Source organism: Mytilus trossulus, chromosome 2 (assembly GCF_036588685.1).
Source record: "Mytilus trossulus isolate FHL-02 chromosome 2, PNRI_Mtr1.1.1.hap1, whole genome shotgun sequence".
Classification (NCBI taxonomy): Eukaryota; Metazoa; Mollusca; class Bivalvia; order Mytilida; family Mytilidae; genus Mytilus; species Mytilus trossulus.
In genome coordinates this window covers 54,129,419-54,150,163 of record NC_086374.1, presented here as the reverse complement: position 1 = coordinate 54,150,163, position 20,745 = coordinate 54,129,419, and the positions used below count along the sequence as shown (strand labels likewise).

The window sequence follows — 20,745 nt, the reverse complement described above, 5'->3', positions numbered from 1 at the left end:
AGTAACATATATATAGTTGGACAGGTTAGAATTATCATGATACAGGTTAAATAGAAAGTTAACTTCTTTCTTTTGTATGGGTTTCGCCTATCCATCAAGTACAGAGAATCACGGCCAGGTCCCCATATTACACACTGTATAATCTACAGTTACAACACCAAAAAGCACAAAGCGGCAAGGTCCACATAAAGATATTTTTAGCATCAAGTTTCAATACAAACATGGAAAGATATGCAATATCCTATCCTTCAAGGACAGAAAATCACGGCCAGGTCCGTGATACAAGCGGCCAGGTCCGCATATTTAACATATGTACACTGTACAATCTACAGTTACAATATCAAAGAAACAAAAAAAAATATCAAGGTCCGCATAAAGAAATTTTTACTCAAAATTCATTCATTCATTTTAGCATCAAGTTCCAATTCCAAAACTAAACGAGACTTACCTTGGTAAAAGTTGAAGTTCAGTTGGAATTTAACGTAGTCATCTTTAGTTGTAGGGATCAGATGAGATGTTCGTGCGCATGTGTAGCTTCAGTCTTCAAAGTCGAAGGGTTTGTGCATACAAAAGTACTAAGTACAACATCACAAAAAAGAGGGAGGGATATCGGGAGGGCATCTGATCCCTACAACTAAAGATGACTACGTTAAATTCCAACTGAACTTCAACTTTTACCAAGGTAAGTCTCGTTTAGTTTTGGAATTTAACTACGTCATCCCGTTTCCGGGACCAGATGAGACTTCAAAGAGCACAAGCCCTGAGATAAGTCAAAAAGTTATATTAAAAACCTCCCAAAAAAAAACAAATATATCCCTCCTATATACAAAGTTCATTTACAAATAAAGTTCTATGTACTCAGAACAGCTCTCTGAAAACGTTGTTCATCTGACTCGATCGGCTTCTTGTAGAATTTAGCAAAAGTCTTTTCACTGGTCCAACCAGCTCTTCGTAAAATACATTCCACAGGAATCAGATTATGGAAAGCCTTAGAAACAACTGCTGATCTAGCGCTATGCGAAGAATAAGATTTTAAATTAATTCCTGATTTTGACATCACAGTTTTGATCCATCTGCTAATTGTTTCTCTTGAAACGAACGGTTTTACATAACTTATAAAAAGTTTCTGACTATTACTACGAGCTTGAGCTGTTCTCATCAAATATTCTTTTAAAACAGTAAAAACACACAATCTCCTATCTGGAGGATAAGCAAAAAGTTCAACAAAATGTACATTAAACCCAGGTCTATTCTGTTTTAATAAACCTGAATAAAACAAAGTATAACTATCCTTTCCTTTAACTAAATTGTCTAAACATAGCAAAAACAACGACTGTGTCCTACAAGCCGTGGATAAAACAATTAACATTACTAACTTCAATGTTAAATCTTTCAACGAAATATACTTTACGGGAGATAACTTCCGTAAAAAATTAAAAACTTTAGATACGTCCCAAGTTTCACTATATCTAGGTTCTGAAGGTCGCAAATTATAAACACCTTTTAAAAATCTGATGATTGTAGCGTTAGAGCCAACTGTCACTCCATTAAACATTATTCCTAAGGCTGACAATGCAGATCTTGCACAATTTATCGTACTATAACTTAATCCTTTATCAAAAAGCACTGTTAAAAAATCTAAGACTTCATTTAAAGCTGGTTGAAGTGGATCAATTTTCCTTTTACTACAGAAACGGAACCATTGCTTGACATAAGTTGAGTATTGCTTTTTCGTACTGTCTCGCCAAGACGCCAAAAAGATTTTGGAAGCCTTGTCTGAAATGCCTTGGTTTTCCAAATTTTTCCTGATAACCGACAAGCAAGAAACTTTAACTGATTGTGAAGAGGATGAATCTTTTCCGTTCCTGGAATGGACAGAAGTCTTTTCTTTCGAGGCAACATTTTTGGAAAGTCTATCAACATTTCTAGTAAAACTGGATACCATGCCTGAGTCGGCCATAATGGTACAATCATCAGAACCTCTGCACTGTCTTTCTGAACTTTCTGTAGACATCTACTAATTAGAGAAAAAGGGGGAAAAAAATAATAAAATACCTCATCAGACCATAAAATACTAAAAGCATTTACAAATACTGCCTCAGGGTCAGGTTTCCACGACGAGAAACTCTTAACTTGACAATTTAATCTAGAGGCAAATAAATCATGGTCTGGAGTACCCCAAATCTCCACTAATTTATGGAAAACTTGCTTATCAAGCATCCACTCTAAATGATCGTCAATTTTTCTTGATTCAACATCTGCAGCGTTATATTTACCAGGAATATGTTCTACTGAAATCCATATATTTCTTTCAATACACCAAACCCACAAAAGTTTGGTTATTTCATTCATTTGCTTGGATTTTATACCACCCATATTGTTAACATAAGCAATTGCACTAGAATTGTCACAAAAAATCTTCACATGTATATCTGAATAATTTTTACAAAAAGCCTTCAGAGTATAAGAAATGGCTAACAATTCCAGAACATTTATGTGATAAGTTTGCTCAACATCATTCCATCTTCCTTGAATTTTTTGGTCTTTAAATAAAGCACCCCAGCCTTTTAATGAGGCGTCAGTTGTCATAGAAAAATCTGGATTTTTCCTATTAATGACTCTTTTCTGACAATGTAAGTTTTCAACCCACCATTTTAAATCTGCTTTCATGGCAAATGTTATAGTCATATTTTGATCAAAATTCCCAAATGAAAATTTTAAAAGCCTGAATCTTTTCAATTTCTAAATTTCTGTAATATAAATGACCAAAATCCACAGCTGAAAGAGTAGATATTAGCAAGCCTATAACATGGGCAACTAACCGTATACTAGCTACGTTTTTCTTGATCAGATTCTGACATTCTAATACAATTTTTTCTACTTTTTCTTTTGGCAACACAACTGTCATAGATACAGAATCAATAATATTGCCTAAAAAGACAATTTGTTTAGCAGGCTTGAACACAGATTTTCTTTCATGAATTATAAAACCAAGCCACTCCATTAAATCATTATTTGTATTTTGTACATTTTCTATGCACTCATCTTCAGTATCTCCAAGCAAAAGAGAGTCATCAATATAAGCTACATTCATATAACCAAATTGCCGTAAAGTTGCAAAAACAGGCTTCATTAACTTTGTAAAGATTCTAGGTGCTGATAGCAAACCATTTGGTAAACAGGTATATTGAAAAATAGTGTTTTTCCATATAAAACGTAATAGTTTCTGATGTTCCTCTGCTATAGGAACAGAATAATATGCATGACGCAAATCAATTGAACTGAAAAAACAATTTGGTTTCACCAATTTTAAAGCCATTTCAAAAGTGTCCATCTTGAAATGATGGGGAATAATAAATTTATTCAATTCTTTTAAATTAAGAATCACTCTATGCTCATTTGTATTTTTCTTTGGAACTGTAAAAATTGGAGATATATATTGATCTGTATCAAATTTAACTTCCACTATTACACCTAATTTTTTCAAATTTTCTATTTCGTCATTTATAATCTTTTCCTGGCCTTTATCAAAAATTCTTTGATATGGTGTGAGACTTTGAATGGGTATTGAATTATCAATAATTCAAGGTGACAGTGTTCAACTGTATCCAAAATAAATTTATCAGAAGTAATTTTTTACCAGTTTTCAACATAATTTTTCAATCTACCTGCTGTAAAAGGTTTAATATCAGAGACACCCGCTAAACTTACCTGTTTAGCATAATTTACTTCCTCAGGAAACTTGGAACACCTCTCAAGTTTTTTGAACCACCTTGATCATTTGAATACTGGCCTCTACCGCCGTAACCACGGCCTCGACCACCTCTGTATCCACCACGACGAGACCCTGCACGGCCTCTACCAAAACCTCGTCCTCTACCAAAACTACCTCCTCGAGAAAAACCATTTCCTCTACCTCTTGCATTATTATTAATATTTAAATTTCGACCAAGTCTGTTCATGTCTTGAATTTCTTTCGACTTTTGATGGACATTGTCACCATAAAGCATGTCAGTGAAAGGAATTGAGGGTGAACTTAAATGATGATATTCAGGACTTAAATCAAATCTTTGATATTCCTTTCTTTTTATATTAGTCATCTTGTTATATTGTGACAGTAAAGCTATGGAATCAATCCCCAAATCTATGCAAGACTGCATTTCTTGTTGACAGTCGTCACCCAATTCAGATTTTAGTTTGCACAACATATTTAATAATTTTGTAATGTTACATGATGCTTTAACAACAGTCTCTTGATGTTGTTGTATGACCGAATCAAAAGATCTAGTTTGAGGAGAGAGTAAATCCCAAATGAGCTGATTTACTCTAGTCCTTGTAAGAGAAACACAATTCTCTGGTCTAGCTACTGATTTCATCAGTTCATTGTATTTTTCATCAGATATTCCCTCACGGAAACATTCATTAACCGTGTCAGCTAAAGTGTCATCTACACTTGTATCAACATTATCTTTTGACCTATAAGCCTGAGCAGCAGCTTTAAAAACATTGTCACCCTCTTTGTCAACAGTTTTTTGTTTTTTAGCTGGAGGTTCTGCAACCTCAGTATCACCAACATGATCATTATTGTCATTATTATTTTCATCAAAAACCTCAGGGTCTGCACCCTGGCTTTCTTCGTAACCCTCAGGCTCAACGTAATACAATTCGTCGACCATCGACTTGAGAGACACAAAATCAGTTTTTTGGGAACTCTGTTCCTGTTGCATGTTCTTCAGAACTGAAAAAACCTCAGCTAAAGTGGGCTCTTTACTAGCTTCGCCAGTATTTTGACTCAGACCTTTAAGTCTTGAAGCAACAGTTCCGGCCTCGCCGGAGCTGACAATTTTTGCACCACTACTACAACTACTTGTATCGTCATTCTTTGAACGAGAATCATCACCGGATGATTTTCTTTTAGGATTTTTACCTTTTGCCTCATTTGAAGCACTTGAACCTTTCTTCAAGGATTTTGAATCAGTTTTCGAGAGCATGGCATCCGCCATTGTTAACACCAAAAAATATCAACTGCCGTAAAACGGTCTATTTATCGTTAATTTACAACAGAGAAAAATATAAAAAAATTAATATAAACAATAAACCCCTCGAGTTTATTTACATATTAAACAACAAACAAAAAATAACTACCTCGTAGTTATTGTGATAAAATATTTCATTATAGAAGCTACAATTACAGACCACGTCTGCCTTCTATGAAATAAAGCTACGAACTGAAGCTACACATGCGCACGAACATCTCATCTGGTCCCGGAAACGGGATGACGTAGTTAAATCCAGACATGGAAAGATAAGCAATATCCTATCCTTCAAGGACAGAAAATCACGGCCAGGTCCGTGATACAAGCGGCCAGGTCCGCATATAAAACACATGTACACTGTACAATCTACAGTTACAATATCAAAAATTAAAAAGCGTCAAGGTCCGCATAAAGACTTTTTTTCCCCAAAATTCATTCATTCATTTTAGCATCAAGTTTCAATACAAGACATAAAAAGATGCAAAATCCTATCCTTCAAGGACAGAAAATCACGGCCAGGTCCGTGATACAAGCGGCCAGGTCCGCATATAAAACACATGTACACTGTACAATCTACAGTTACAATATCAAAAATTAAAAAGCGGCAAGGTCCGCATAAAGACTTTTTTTTCCCCAAAATTCATTCATTCACTTTAGCAACAAGTTTCAATACAAGCACATTTGAAATAAACCTATATTCGTTTAAAACCGAATTCTCAGCACATCCCCCGTTGTAAAAATTAGAAGGGGTTTCATACTCATCAAACTCTTGCACTAAACCAACAAACTTGCCGGTGTCAACAGACTCCAGTATCGGCCAGAAAACTGTTGATTTCATGTAAAGGATACCCAATGTACCGTTAGCTTTACATATAATTGATTATGTTTTACAGTGTAAGCTATTAACGATACATGTGACAAGAGCAAATTATTATCGATTGACTAGTCAAACGCGAATGCATCAATTATAAAAATATCCTTTTGTTAAAGGATATAAAAAAAAACAAAAAAAAAAAAAACTTTAAATTATATCTTGGGAGTTAAGCATTGTCACTTTTAGCAAACCGATCTAAGCTAAAAGGTCCCAATATTTTATTAAAATAATGGAAAATTCTGTCGGACAACGACCAATCGTCAAAATCAAATATTGTCTTATACTGATCCGCGGTAGTATTCAAAGTTCTTGGTATCCACTCAATTTTTAAACACATCGAATTTTCTATACAAAAATAACAAATCTCAATAGCTAGATTGGGCAAATCCAGTTTCATACTGCCAACTTCAGATATTTTAGCTACATTTTGTAAATCAGTGTGTAGTTTAAAATTTATTTTAAATGATCCGAATGCTTTCCAAGTCAAAATCACTGCCTTAAATTCTCGCAAAGTTGACCTTGAAATTTTAGTGAGACACGAGATCTAACTTAACTCCAGAGTCCCAAGAGGATCGATAATTTACTTAATGATGAAAGTGTCTTGTCAACATTATACATAATTTACCTAATACGGGTGATAATGCAATAAGTTTACCAATATCCGCTGCAACTTTCTTTGCAGTCGTATTACAAAGATTTATAAGTGCTAAACACAATACTATTCAAAATATTCGTACATTTTCTATGCCCAAATTTTACAAGAGGGCGTACCATTTTAGTGAAAATGGAACAAGCTGAGCTCAGCACAAAAGACAAAGCTGAAGTGTTATATTTAACTTGAGTGTAACTTTTCTATGAAAAACACAAGAAATTTTGTGATACAACATGCATTTTTATATGAAGGTACCCCGATGATGTCTTGAATCAAACTTAAATGCAAAATTTTTAATTTTCTGCATACGTTTTGGACTCTTTTACAACCTCGTATTTAATTTTATATAACATTTCGTATTGAAGTACGTCACTACGTGTCTGATGTCAAGAATCAACACCGATAAAGGATTTTAAAACAACAAAAGGGGGAGTGCTAACTTCCTTAGCGACTCCCGTAAAATACCAAAAATACAGAAGTAGGTGCATCGGTAATTTTCAAAAAATAGCCAGATTCAAGTATAGGCAAAACTAAGTTTGTTAAACTGAACTCGGCCAATAAAAGTTTTTCTTTCCAAAAATGTAGGCTATAATATAATTGACCTTTTACATTATAAACTTGTACCAACTCGTTGTCATACTCATATATGTCTAAACATAAATTGAAGTCAATCAAAGATAATACCTCATTTGCAACTGCTGGTGTTGTAAGACCGCTTATTTCGGGACAGTTAGACGACCAATGTCCAGTGGAAAACAACGAGAAAGCATCAGCTGTAGGGTTGTCATCTTCACTCCTATGATGACTTCTTGCAGGTGCAAGTCCATGAGTACTTTGGATTTCCTCGTCAGACATGAAGGAGAAAAAGTCAAACAGACCTTAACAGCAATTGAATTAAACGTGTAGACTGATTGAATGCAAACCGTCGAATGATTTAAATCCCGCTTAGGTATGCACGGGTGAATCTACCCGTGCAAATTACTACGCATAACGGTATTCGTTAAGCCTTATAACGAAAAGAAATTTATATAACAGCAATACATTTGTATATATAGACTTGGACTACCTGCAAAATTAGAAATTTAAACAATGTCAATTACAGTATATCAAGACGAATCTTCTTTCTGTAAATTGTCTTAATTTCTTATTGTTTTTTTTTTTTATCTGAATTGTTTCTTTAAAACGTTGATATTTCTAGTTCTTTAAATAACTTATCATGTATTTTCTAACAGTTGAAGTTAACAAAGATCAGCTTAAAGTGAAACGCACATTTATTTTGACAGATTAAATTGTCTTAGTAATCATGATAGTTCAAATTGCTTGAATTGAAAACCTGCAGTGAAACAATCACGATTCATGTTGACAATTTCGATCCTTTAGTTTTTCTTATTCATCAAATAATGGAACTGAAAGACAGAATTTGTCATTAAAGTATGAATATCTAGACAAAAAGATGTCTTAGTCAGTTGTTGAGTTTTCTGATCAGGAAATTCTTGCCAGACAGTTATGTAAAAGAGGGACGAAAGATACTAAAGGGACAGTCAAACTAAAAAATCGAAAATAAACTGACAACACAATGGCTAAAAATGAAAAAGACAAACAATAGTACACACGACACAGCATTAAAAAACTAAAGAATAAGCAACACGAACCCCACCAAAAACTAGGGGTGATCTCAGGTGCTCCGGAAGGGTAAGCAGACCCTGCTTCACACGTGGCACCCGTCGTGTTGCTTATGTGATAACAAATCCGTTAAATAGTCTTAATTCGGTAGGTCACATTATGTAAAGTGAGTTCTGATAATACACAACATAATAGTTCTTTTTTTAATGGGTTATAATGTTAAAATCGTCCATGTCGTTATGATTTAAATAAAACTAAAATGAATAATTGTTCAACATTTAGACCACTGAAATTAGTACTACATAATTATTATAATTTGAGAAAGATTTGATTTCGATGAGATGAAGAAGTTGGTTATGGAAAAGAAGCAAATCAAAATACAGCATCAATTCTATATAGCCTTTCCAGACCCAACTGAACACCAAAACTATCTAAGAGGAGAGGTACAAATCAGTATGATTAAGGCTAAATACCAATTTGACCATGATTATATATAAAAAATATTAATGCTTTGTTTGAATACTGTAAACATTGTATATAAATGTATAGATTAATATTGTCACACAACGTGGTTAGCATATGACAGAGTATGAATGTGTAACTTAATAAATGTACTAGTTTTACTTGTATCACTTGCAATGTAAACTATAACTTTGAAGATACAACTAACATTAATGCACATTAGACAACATATTAGAGAAAAAAAATTAGACAAGACTGAAGACAAAATTCATTGTTTTGAAATTATTCAAACTTAATGTCTTTCACTATCTACCAAAATAGTTATTTTTCGTAACTTTTCAAGGATAAGCAATGCGATTAACTTCCAAATGTTAAAACAATATTTTCTGTTCATTCTTTGACTGTATAATGGTCAACTGAACAAATTTATATTTACCGGTATTTTCTAATGTTTGGACAAACTGTATCTCCAGTAACCAACTTATTCTTTATTTTAAATTTACAATTGGAATTGAAACAATATATCTGGTGTTGTAGTCAGCGAGCTTGCTTTCTTCTTGGAATAGATGACAGATTGAAGGAATACATCAAGAAAATTGTATGGGTAGAAAACATCACCAGTGTCCCACAGACGAGAGTACTTCTAGTAGTATACATGAATACAACACTTTTTCAGGATATTACCGCCATCATAAATAAGAGATTTTGGACATCAAATGTAGATATCCTGAACCACATTGCGCTTGCAGTATAGAAACAATGAAACAGATCAAGTATATTTGGATATTATAATAAAAGAACATGTGGTATGATTGCCAATGAGACAACTCTTTACAAGACACCAAAATGACAAAGAAATAAACAGCTAAAAGTCACTATATGATATGCCGCATAGTCCTCTATGAAAGGCCATGAAATGAAATATGAAAACTAAAGGCCTAATTAATGTATGAATTAAAAAAATGAATGAAAAACAAATATGTTACACAGCAGCAAACAACCACTGATGCTATTGTATAGAGACTTATGGTTGGAGCCTCTTTTTAATCCTGTGCTGGAACCCCCTTTTAAATATAGCTCGATCCGCATTCACGTCAATCAGGCCCAATATCTAAAGTCGTCCCGGCCGCCTAAACAAAATTCAAAAGGAATAAAGATACTATGAATTCGTTCGACTTTAGCTAGATAGATGAACAATTTATTTGTATGTAGATAAAGGCAACAGAAGTAAACCGCTGTTCGAAACTCAAAAATCGATTGAGAAAAAAACAAATCCGGGTTACAAACTAAAACGGAGGGAAACGAATCAAATATAAGAGGAGAATAACGACACAACAGAAACACAACATTTAAATGTAACACACACAGAAACTAACTATAAAATAACAACGATTACATTCCCGACTTTGTACAAGACATTTTAAGAAAAATAATGGTGAATTGAACCTGGTTGTGTGGCATACAAAACCTCCCGCTTTTATGGCACTGTTAAATATAACATTACATGACAGGACTACAATACAAATAAATGGGAGAACATATAGGACAGAGAAACACACGAATACTAGCTAACAAAAGGTACCAGGTTTAAAATTTAATACGCCAGACATGCGTTTTGTCCACACAAGACTAACCAGTGACGCTCAGATGAAAAAAGTTCGAAAATCGCCATCGTTTTTGTGACTACCTCTTTCAATATTCTGCAAATTGAATATTCAAAAGAATCATTCAGCAAAGACGAAGCGATCAAAGTAAAGATTGATTTATCAGTTACTTCAAGCAGCTACGGGAAAAAGAAGCGGACGGCGTAATCAAGCAAGAAAAGTGGAGAGAAAATCTTTTGAGCTACTTGCTCCGGAAAACAATTTCTTTTGTGAAGGGGAAACAAGAGTCCAAATGTCAAGATACTTGCCAGTGGGAATCACTCGATACTTACCAAATGTCTTTGTGTGGTGGAAAAGACGGTGATGATCAAGTTATTTTCTGTACAGAAAGCATTAACACAGTGGATTTAAGTGGGAGTCAAGCCAATGCTAAACCCCAAGAGGATCAAGACGCTGAAATTGGCAATCGTTCAATTGAAACGGAAACATACGAGGAAGGTTATGAAGTCTCATACATGACAGAAAAATGTACAAAAGAGCATGTTCTCTACAAACAAAAACAAGTTTGATGGAAGAGAAAGACCTAACGATTAAAGTCGGACTGTCAGATTCAGACTTTTGTTTCTTCAGAAAGAAATCTAAGTCCTCCAAATATGAGAAGAAATTAAAACAGAATGATAAAAAGGGAAAGAGAAAAGAATCTAGATACATGTACTTTGTGGCGGATGTGCATAGCTACGGCTTTCGTCGATCGCTTCTACAAGGCCAAAACAAGTACAAAGTTAAAAAGCACTGAGGACCAAAAGTTCCAAAACGTTGTGCCCAATACGGCCAGGGTTTTTTGTCCGACATAAAAACATCCTTATTATTTAGAATAATTCATACTTTTGCAAACACTAAATTTTATAAAAGATAGGACTAAGCTACTTCGAAAGGAGGGATGTATACCTTACCTTATAATGACTTCACGGTTCAGCTAGCAAGCAATTTAACATCTCATTGTTGCCAGTGAGACAATCAAAGCTCGTTAATAGTTTGTTTCTAAAATTGCAGAAAAAAATATAATTTTACACTTGTCATCAGTGCAGTGTAGAAGTGAGTAAAATAGGCAAAATATTGCCAAAATTAAGCTATGAAATAGACCACACACAGACGCATTATTTGTCCACGTGATGATTCCTTTAGACGTATCTTTTTTTATTTGGATTTATTCGGTTTTAATTTGGCAGATAAACAATCGGCGAAGATATGTGTTTTGATTGCCAATCAGTCAACTCACCACAAGAGTCCAAATGACACATTGACAATAACTAACACTTAATTGTCCTCGGCTAGGTTTCAACAAGAGTTAAAAAACCATATAGCATACCCGGTTATAATTGGACCCCAAATGACAAAAGTATAACAATTCAAACGATAAAACAAACGGCTGATGTTTTGTACAAAAATGATGGGGATTGGTAACATAATTTACAGGCTCACACCAACCCATAACATAGTCATTAGTGAAACAGTACAAGTGTAAAATATAGACAAAATAATTATCAAAGGTACCAGGATTACAATGTAATACGCCAGACGCGCGTTTCGTCTACACAAGACTCATCAGTGACGTTCATATCAAAATAGTAAAAAAAGCCAAACAAGTACAAAGTTGAAGAGCATTGACAATCCAACATTCCAAAAAGTTTTGCCAAATACGGCTGAGGTAATCTTTGCCTGAGATGAAGAATATTTTTGCTGCCACCAGCTTTATCACAATACTTTTTATGGCCCCGGGAATTGGCTAGTTTTTGGTATGCGATTTCTGCATGGTGAGTTACTGAACGAGTTTAAGCTTCGTTACAATCCTGGTATTTCAGCCAGGAAATAGACTTTGAAAATAAGTTTTATCGGGGTTCTTTTTAGATATTGAACTGATAATTGGTATGATTTCCATGATGTATCACGCTTCAGCTCCGCTGATTTAAACCGGAGTAACAGGTATAATACATTGAAAAGGACAGTTATACGTTTTTTTGTCATAACCGCTTCAGGACACTGGGCAATCGTAACTAATCGGCTTTTCTCGCTATGCAGTACAATAACCTCGTGTACATTAAAGAGAAGTTCTTTTTATATTGTTCGCCGGAAGTATATTCCCCGCTTTAAAAAAATACTTTCTCTAAAATAATACCAATCTAAGATGGAGTCGAAAATAAACTTCGCTAGAGAAAAACTGAACATATAATTGTTCCATTAAAAGACAAATAAATGGATACTTTACAGGCTTTACATCTTGGGACTGATTCGACTGGATACGGGAAAAGTTTGATTTTTAAATGCAGCCATGTATCCTTAGTTACGAAAGAGGAAGCTGGAATTGTTATTGTCTTCCAAGTGCTCCACGAAACCCCTTTCTAAATTATTAACATCCATTTTATCAGCAATCAAAGACGGGCTTCAAAGTTATTGTGAAACTGCCTATTCTAGAGGTGGCGTGAATCAGATGTGGATACTTAAAAATTCCAAAGATCTTTTAGAGTACATACAATCTAACTCTCTTTCATCTTGTAACAGTATTAAAACATTTGACTTTTCTACTCTTTACACAAGTATTCCACATTCCAAACTAAAAGACAAATTAAAAGAGTTGGTATTACTTAGCTTCATAAAAAAGAATGGCCAACGTAGATACAAGTATCTTGTCTTAGGGAGGGATAAATCATACTTTGTAAAGAACCATTCTGATTCAAACAAAAAATTCTCTGAAACCGATATTATCAAGATGCTTGATTTCTTGATTGACAACATATTTGTTACGTTCGGAGGACGTGTTTTTCAACAGACTGTCGGCATCCCAATGGGAAAAAACTGTGCCCCTCTACTTGCTGACTTCATGCAGGAACTTCTTAGGAAGAAAGATAAGAAGTTAGCAATATCCTTTAACTCTACTTTCCGCTATATAGATGACGTTCTTTCACTAAACAATTCAAAATTTGGTGACTATGTGGATCGCATCTATCCCATCGAATTGGAGATAAAGGATACTACAGATACAGTTAAGTCGGCTTCATATCTTGACAATGAAGGTCGGTTGAAGACAAAACTTTACGACAAAAGAGATGATTTCAGCTTTCCAATTGTGAACTTTCCATTTCTAAGTAGCAACATTCCAGCAGCACCTGCATACGGGGTATATATCTCCCAATTGATACGATATTCCCGTGCTTGCATTTCCTATCATGATTTTCTTAAAAGGAGGGTTACTGCTCACAAGGAAGCTATTAAACCAAGAGTTCCAAATGGTGAAGTTGAAATCATCCCTTCGTAAATTTTACGGACGCCATCACGAGTTGGTTGACCGTTATGGAATAACCGTTTCACAAATGATATCGGATATGTTCCTAACGTCGTAACTACAATCCCCTTCCCTTTCATGAATTTGACCTACCGAATTAGACTATTTACCGGATTTGTAATCACATAAGCAACACGACGGGTGCCGCATGTGGAGCAGGATCTGCTTACCCTTCCGGAGCACCTGAGATCACCCCTAGTTTTTGGTGGGGTTCGTGTTGTTTATTCTTTAGTTTTCTATGTTGTGTCATGTGTACTATTGTTTTTCTGTTTGTTTTTTTAATTTTTAGCCATGGCGTTGTCAGTTTGTTTTAGATTTACGAGTTTGGCTGTCCCTTTGGTGTCTTTCGTCCCTCTCTTATTGTTATATGTCCACTAACTTCAATCATGCAGGATCAAGTGATGACACTAAAAGAAACGGGAATCGGGGCTTCGTTTATAAATCTTCAAGGAAATGAAGTTTACAGTTACAGCAGTGATAATGAGGACTTTGATGAATCCAAGCCGCAAACTGTGAGTAGAACAAAATAAATCTGAGTTAATGCAGATTGCTGGTGCTAACAATTGTATGGAATATTTGTCATAAGAACTTAACAAAGACAACATTCAATCAATAAATCAATGCAATGTAATGTTAATATTTTAACTATTGTTGCTTTCCGGTGAGATCCAATGCTCCATGTTGAATGCATACATGCACATTTGTACTTTGTCAACATTAAATACGTCGTGGCTTGTAATTCTATGGAAAATTGGTACCGTTAATGTTATAACTACCACTGGGTCGATGTCTCTGCTGGTGGACTGTTAGTCCCCGAGGGTATCACCAGCCCAGTAGCCAGTACTTCTGTACTGCCATGAAAATACGGACTGTTTTGTGTTATGAAAGTTTGCTGTTACAAATAAAGGCAACAGTAGTATACCGCTGTACAAAATTTTAGAACAGGTTATAAATTAAGGAATGGATCTCCCTCATGCAAAGCTCTGATTCCTTTCACGAATTTGACTTTACTTTTTGGACCTTTTGGATGATAGCTAGTTTAAGTTGAAAGTCTAGACCTATTGGAGTATTTCTACCAATTGATAAATTTTAAGAGGAGTAATACGCAGTTCCTGAATACAGAATTTTAGGACAATTTCAAAAAGATTATACCACACAAATGAAACAGACTCTTCGGACTGCACAAAGAGGAACCAAAAGTAAGGTTGGTTTTGGCAACTGTGATATTGGGGATGGGTCTAGATGCACCTGGAATAACTAGAACTATCCATTTTAGGCCCCTACTACATTAGAGAAATATTTTCAGGAGGATGGAAGAGCTGGAAGAAATGGCAAGACATCTGAAGCTTTAATGTACTTTGATAAGTACTAATCTAGCCAAAAAACGCAAAGGGTTATCGGACTCTATGGTGCAGTACTGGAAGACAAACGATAAATGTCTCGTAATCCAGCTTCTAAAATACTTTGGCTTCAATGAAACAAAATTTAATGGACCAATGTATGAATGTTGCAGGTACAGTAAACAAAAGTGACAAATATCAAAAATACGGAACACATATAAGATGTTCTCTTGTAAAGAACAGTATATATTATTTAATTTTGAATAACGTTTCACTTTAGCTCTTAACAAGGTTTTAGTGATATAGACAAATATGGCCTAATTTAGTTTAAATTACCTTCTCATGATCTAATCTATATTATGGAAAAAAATGCTAGGAAGTAAGTCTGCTTTCACTTGCCTGACATATATATCTATGCATTAGCCTTGTTATAGCAATGCAAAGATTGGGCTTAAAAAATTCAACAAAACTATTGACTTTAAACAGAATTCTCACTCATTTTCATGTCATGTGAATATTCAGTGATTTACAAAAAAGTGCGATTTATCCGGCGACTAGTGCATACGAGGTTATTCATTCGTGCAACCAGAAAGGCCGAGTAGTTCCGATTGGGTACTTGGCTGCTGATATTTGATGTGCGAGTTGAGTTACAGATAATGTTTCCGTTTCGTTCCCCTCCTCTGATTATAGCCTGTATTACACGCTTAAAAGGTAAAATAACCAAAGTACTGAACTCAGAGGAAAATTCAAAAGCTCTAACACATCAGACGAAATTGTAACCACTGTCATATATCGGACTTGGTTTAGACATTTTTTTGCGTAAAAATTGTGAACAAAACAATCAGATATAATAGGTAAACCCCAAAAAAAGGGGGTACAACAGTTAACATTGTGTTTTAATTTCTTGCATTCTAGAATAGAAAAATTAGACAACACGTTACAATAGCACAATAACGGAATGTATAAGTACAGAGCCACGTCATATGTAAATAGACACACAAATAGGAATATAGACAAAGCAAATTAGTAAAAATGAAATACAATAATACAAACATTTTGATCTTAAAACAATGAGCGGACTGTATAAGAGAGGGACGAAAGATACCAGAGGGACATTCAAACTCATAGATAGATAATAAACCGACCACGCCATGTCTAAAACAAAAATACAAACAATAGTACATAAAACACAATACAAAGAAGATTGAGCGAAAATTGAAAAATTAAGACATTTCACTCAAAGAAACAAGTACACAAATGACAGGTGTTAAAACAGAGAATTTCGCAATAAAGAGGATGTTGGATGCCTATAGATAAGGACCAGACATTACGGATGATTCTATTTGTTTTCTTTCTCAGAAAATGTTGTTTCACTGGCCAAGATTCCTAAAGTTAAGGAGAATTAGGATGAAGAGATTCTTTAACAAGAACAAACACATTGTCTTCTAAAATACTTAACTATAATTGACAGTCACCTTGTGCGTGATGTTAAACTTCCCCTTGAAGAATTGACGAAAGTGAAATTACCAAAATCACCAGTTTGATGATTTTGATATTTAATAGTATATCGATCTCTATTCAGTAGTTCTCCTGGCTCTGACGCCTAAAATAGATAATTTTCCATTTTTCAATTCTCAGCAAAATACACCGCCATAAAAAAATTCTCAAGATATTTCTTGCTAAATTATGAATATTCTAAAATATTTGAGTACAGCTAAAACCATACATCACAAGTAAATAAATTGGGGTCCTACATCAAAACGTCATTATTACTGAGGACAGGGGACAATGGAATATTTAATGTAAATAAACGTACTCATCATAGATACCAGGACTAAATTTAGTATATACGCCAGACGAGCGTTTCGTCTACAAAAGACTCAGCAGTGACGCTCGAATCCAAAAAGGTTAAAAAGGCCAAATAAAGTACGAAGTTGAAGAGCCTTGAGAGCCAAAATTCCTAAATATTTTGCCAAATATAGCTAAGGTAATCTATGCATGAGGTAGAAAGCCTTAGAATTAAAAAAAAATCAAAAATTTGTAAACAGTTTATAAATATAAGTTACCATATCAATGACAATTTATGTCAGCACAAAAAGTGTTGACTACTGGGCTTGTGGTACCCTCGGGGAAATAAAATGAATGGTTGTGTATATATATATGTGAGTTATAGCTATATTTTTTACTTATTTTGTATTTCACAAACTTAATGTTTAAAGTTTATATGGCAATAAATATTTGAAAGTTATTAACTATATAAAAATGTCTGCTGTCCTTTACACTGTCTAAGAAATCGTCATCGTCGATTAAATGGAAACTTACCTAGGCCTATATTTTTAAAGTATGTACAGTCAATGCACCTGACTCTTTAAAGGACGAGAAATAATTGAAAAATACCGATTTCGTCGACGAACCATACTGGTCGAGGAGCAGTTACCGGCACCTTTTGTCAGTATATTTTATTTCAACGTGACAAAATATAAAGATATCATTTGAGCCTGAAAGTGTTTACCAAAAATACTTCAATTAGTCAGCATTTAATATGGACCAAATTTCGAGAAATTAACTTTTGTGTTCTATTTCAATGGCTGTCCGATGGATTTAAAGTCGATCTGATAAAAACAACAGTAGTATAGCGCTGATCAACTCATAAATCCATGGACATAAAAAAAAATCGGGGTAACAAACTAAAACCGAGGTAAACGCATTAAATAGAAGAGGAGAACAACGACACAACACAAAAAGTAACACACACAAAAAGTATTCTTACAATAAGAGGAGCATTGATTTTTTGTATAAAATGTTATGAATCAATTTGGGGAGGAGCAGATATTTTGTTCTCGTTGAAGCCTGGTCTAGATTGTCTCCACAGGGTGTGTATGTACATGAACTCCGAGGCAAATTCGAAACGGAAATTCCCTAATCAAATCGCAAAATAAAAAGCTCAAACACATCAAACGAATGGATTACAACTGTAATATTCCTGACTTGAAACAGGCATTTTCGGTGGATTAAACCTGGCGTAAACACAAGCTAAACCTCTCAACTGTCTGACAGTCATCTCAAATTTCATTATATTGACAACGATGCGTAAACAACACAAACAGACATAATAGGGAAAGGTGTCAATTATACAGCAGTGAACATTGTGCTCTAATTTGTTAACAAAAGAAAACAACACACAAACATGTTACAAAGAATCACAAAATGGCAAACAGACCAAGTAGTGAAAATTAAAGACGAGAATACACAAATTTACCATTGTACAATAACACAAAGTCGGGATTTATAAGTACAGAGCCACGTCCATATGTAAAGAAGAACATTAAAAGGCATATAGGCAAAGCACATAGTAAACAATAAAAGACAAGCATTAAACATGTTTTCGAAGTGACACTAAAAGGCAAATAAAGAAATCACATTAACAAAATAAAATACAAGAATACGAGAATATCATTAACAATAATGACAGAATGTACCAGTTCAAGTATCTTAATATTCCGCAATTAATTACAATCCTGGTACCTTTAAAACGTTTTAAATCAAATGATTTCAACTTCCAAATTTTTGGGCTTAAAAAAATTTAAATAAATGTTGCAAAAACTTGATTTTTTAAATAATCATATGAGCCTATTCCTGAAAGAAGAGATTTTCGAAATGAAATTCACTCTTTTTTCTTCCAATTTAAAGTTTTAGAAGATTCACCATAATTTAATATTTTATATATTTTAGTTGGAAAGAAAAACTACGAAAAGCATACGACATGAGTATGCAATGGTCTTTCAAATTGGGTTTTGAAAAAGGGCCCCAAAATGGCTATTGTAAAACAATTCAAACAGGAAAATCGCCTTTTTTTTTTTTTAAATTTTCATATAAACAGCATCGTTTTGCCAGTTGACTGATCAAGCTCCTGGAAGCCTCACGATTTATTTTTCATGATAAATCAAATGTTTGTAACCGAAAACAATGAAATTTAAACTAGAAGTAATTGAGAGTATGTTATTAGGACTAGAGATTATTTGTAATCGATAAAATGCAAAACTATACCGGCCGAGACCTTCTTTCATAAAGTAATTCCGTTCCTGCCCAGGTGAACGAAGTTACCAGACTTTGATTGCATTGCAAATACATATCCCTTAAATACACCTTTTAAAAGTAACAAGTGCCTGCTCTAGCTTGCTTACACAAATACATATTGGTGTCGTAATTATAACAATGGCGTTGACTATTAGCGTTGCAGTTTGTAATTTGCTAGAAACGTACGTTTCAATTCTCAAATGTGCATGCTCAATGTTGTTCAACCTGCAAATCGTTTCATGTAACGCATTACATCGATTCTGATTAGCTTGACACCAGGCCTCACGGTCATAAAACTTTCGAGCATGATTTTTGTACTCAGACTCAAGAATCAACCAATCAAAAAGTTGGATTTCATGTTTCGAGCATGATTTTTGTGCTCGAAGCACTGAGCAAAGTTTTATGACTTCAAGGCCAGGGCTCAACATTACCGTTTGTCTGGAACAAGCTGACTCGGACGTCGGGCAAGTAGATTCACCTTATTACTTGTCTCTTAAAAAAACCGATGTCAGATGTAAAATATATCAGATTTCTAGACCTATTTATCACCTAAAAAATTAATGATTCTTTGATTTAACATGCTAGCAGCTTCTGGCATAACCGTTCATAAAGAAAGGGTTAATCCCGGGAGATCCTGGTTGTCGGAATTGCGATATTTAACGTGTTTTAATAAGTTGGAATTTGCAGAGGCCTGGTGTATTTACTTACGCATTAAATTGTTTATCTGAGAGACGGTAACAAAGTTAAAAAGGATCTCCGAAAGTTTTGGTTCGTGGTGGCTTCAGCGCCGGGGCAAAAACAAAACAAAACTCAAAATAAATTTCTGGTCAAGCTTGAAGAATTTCCCATGTCTTATGTACGCCTTGCGTGTTTAGAAGAGTCTGGCAATAAGGTCATGTTTTGTAAAACGTGTCTAGATGTCCCAGAATGCTGATCAAACCATCTCCTTGGTGGCTCATTAAAGAGTAGATCAAACATTAGTTGATGAGAGAACGAAGTCAAAAGAAAAGGCTAAACTGTTTGCTCTAAAACTAACTAAAAGCAAAGAAGACCAGTCAGATATTATTGCAGTTGGACCATTAGTAGATTGTGCAAGCAATATTGACAAATCAAATGAAGAGAAGATAAAGACTGACAAACACAGCTTATCATGTTTGTAAATCTGAGTGTTCATTTACTGATGATTCAAAACTTTCATGATAGTGCTTCAAGAATAGAAATGACTGGATATGGGAAACTTTTACAGAAAGTGATAATGCATGTAGAAGGTAAAAAAATATTTGTCAAGTCGATGATATAGATATGTCTCGTTACGACATTTCAATAAAGAAGATGTATGATTGCTTTACATAGTTAGAGCTGAATTAAAACCTAATCTGGATATTTATAACATTGAATGTATTGGAATCTTTTCAGTTTATTTTCAACTTTAAATCTCAAAAGTCCCTTTCAGTTTGGTATCTTTCGACTCTCTTTAAGTGTATGCTGGGGATGCCCAAGTCAACAGCAGACAGGGATGTTGGAGTCCGAAATATTGTCCAACCCTTGTATAGATTTTGAAAAAAACCCAAATAGGCCTGGACATTCAAATAATCAGGAACTAAAATACATAGTTATATGGCACAATGTAGTGTTAAATTGCACACAACAAATCTGCTAAATTGATAAGGTTTCTGAGTTACATCTGTGTGTGCAAAATTATCAGAATCAATCAATGATGGTAAAATATTTAGAACC

The 20,745-nt window shown here is 34.4% G+C and overlaps 2 protein-coding genes across 2 annotated transcripts; both read right to left on the bottom strand.

Annotated features, from left to right (window-relative positions):
* Positions 1 to 850: 850 nt before the first annotated feature.
* On the bottom strand, positions 851 to 3,916 carry LOC134705867 (uncharacterized). The gene is made up of 2 exons (XM_063564582.1): positions 3,712 to 3,916; positions 851 to 2,014 (listed from the first exon to the last, which is right to left on the bottom strand). Exon 2 carries the CDS (start codon positions 2,012 to 2,014, stop codon positions 851 to 853), a length of 1,164 nt encoding a protein of 387 aa, XP_063420652.1. The 5' UTR covers positions 3,712 to 3,916.
* On the bottom strand, positions 3,726 to 5,003 carry LOC134705866 (uncharacterized). The gene has a single exon (XM_063564581.1). It carries the CDS (start codon positions 5,001 to 5,003, stop codon positions 3,726 to 3,728), a length of 1,278 nt encoding a protein of 425 aa, XP_063420651.1.
* Between the last annotated feature and the right edge of the window lie 15,742 nt (positions 5,004 to 20,745).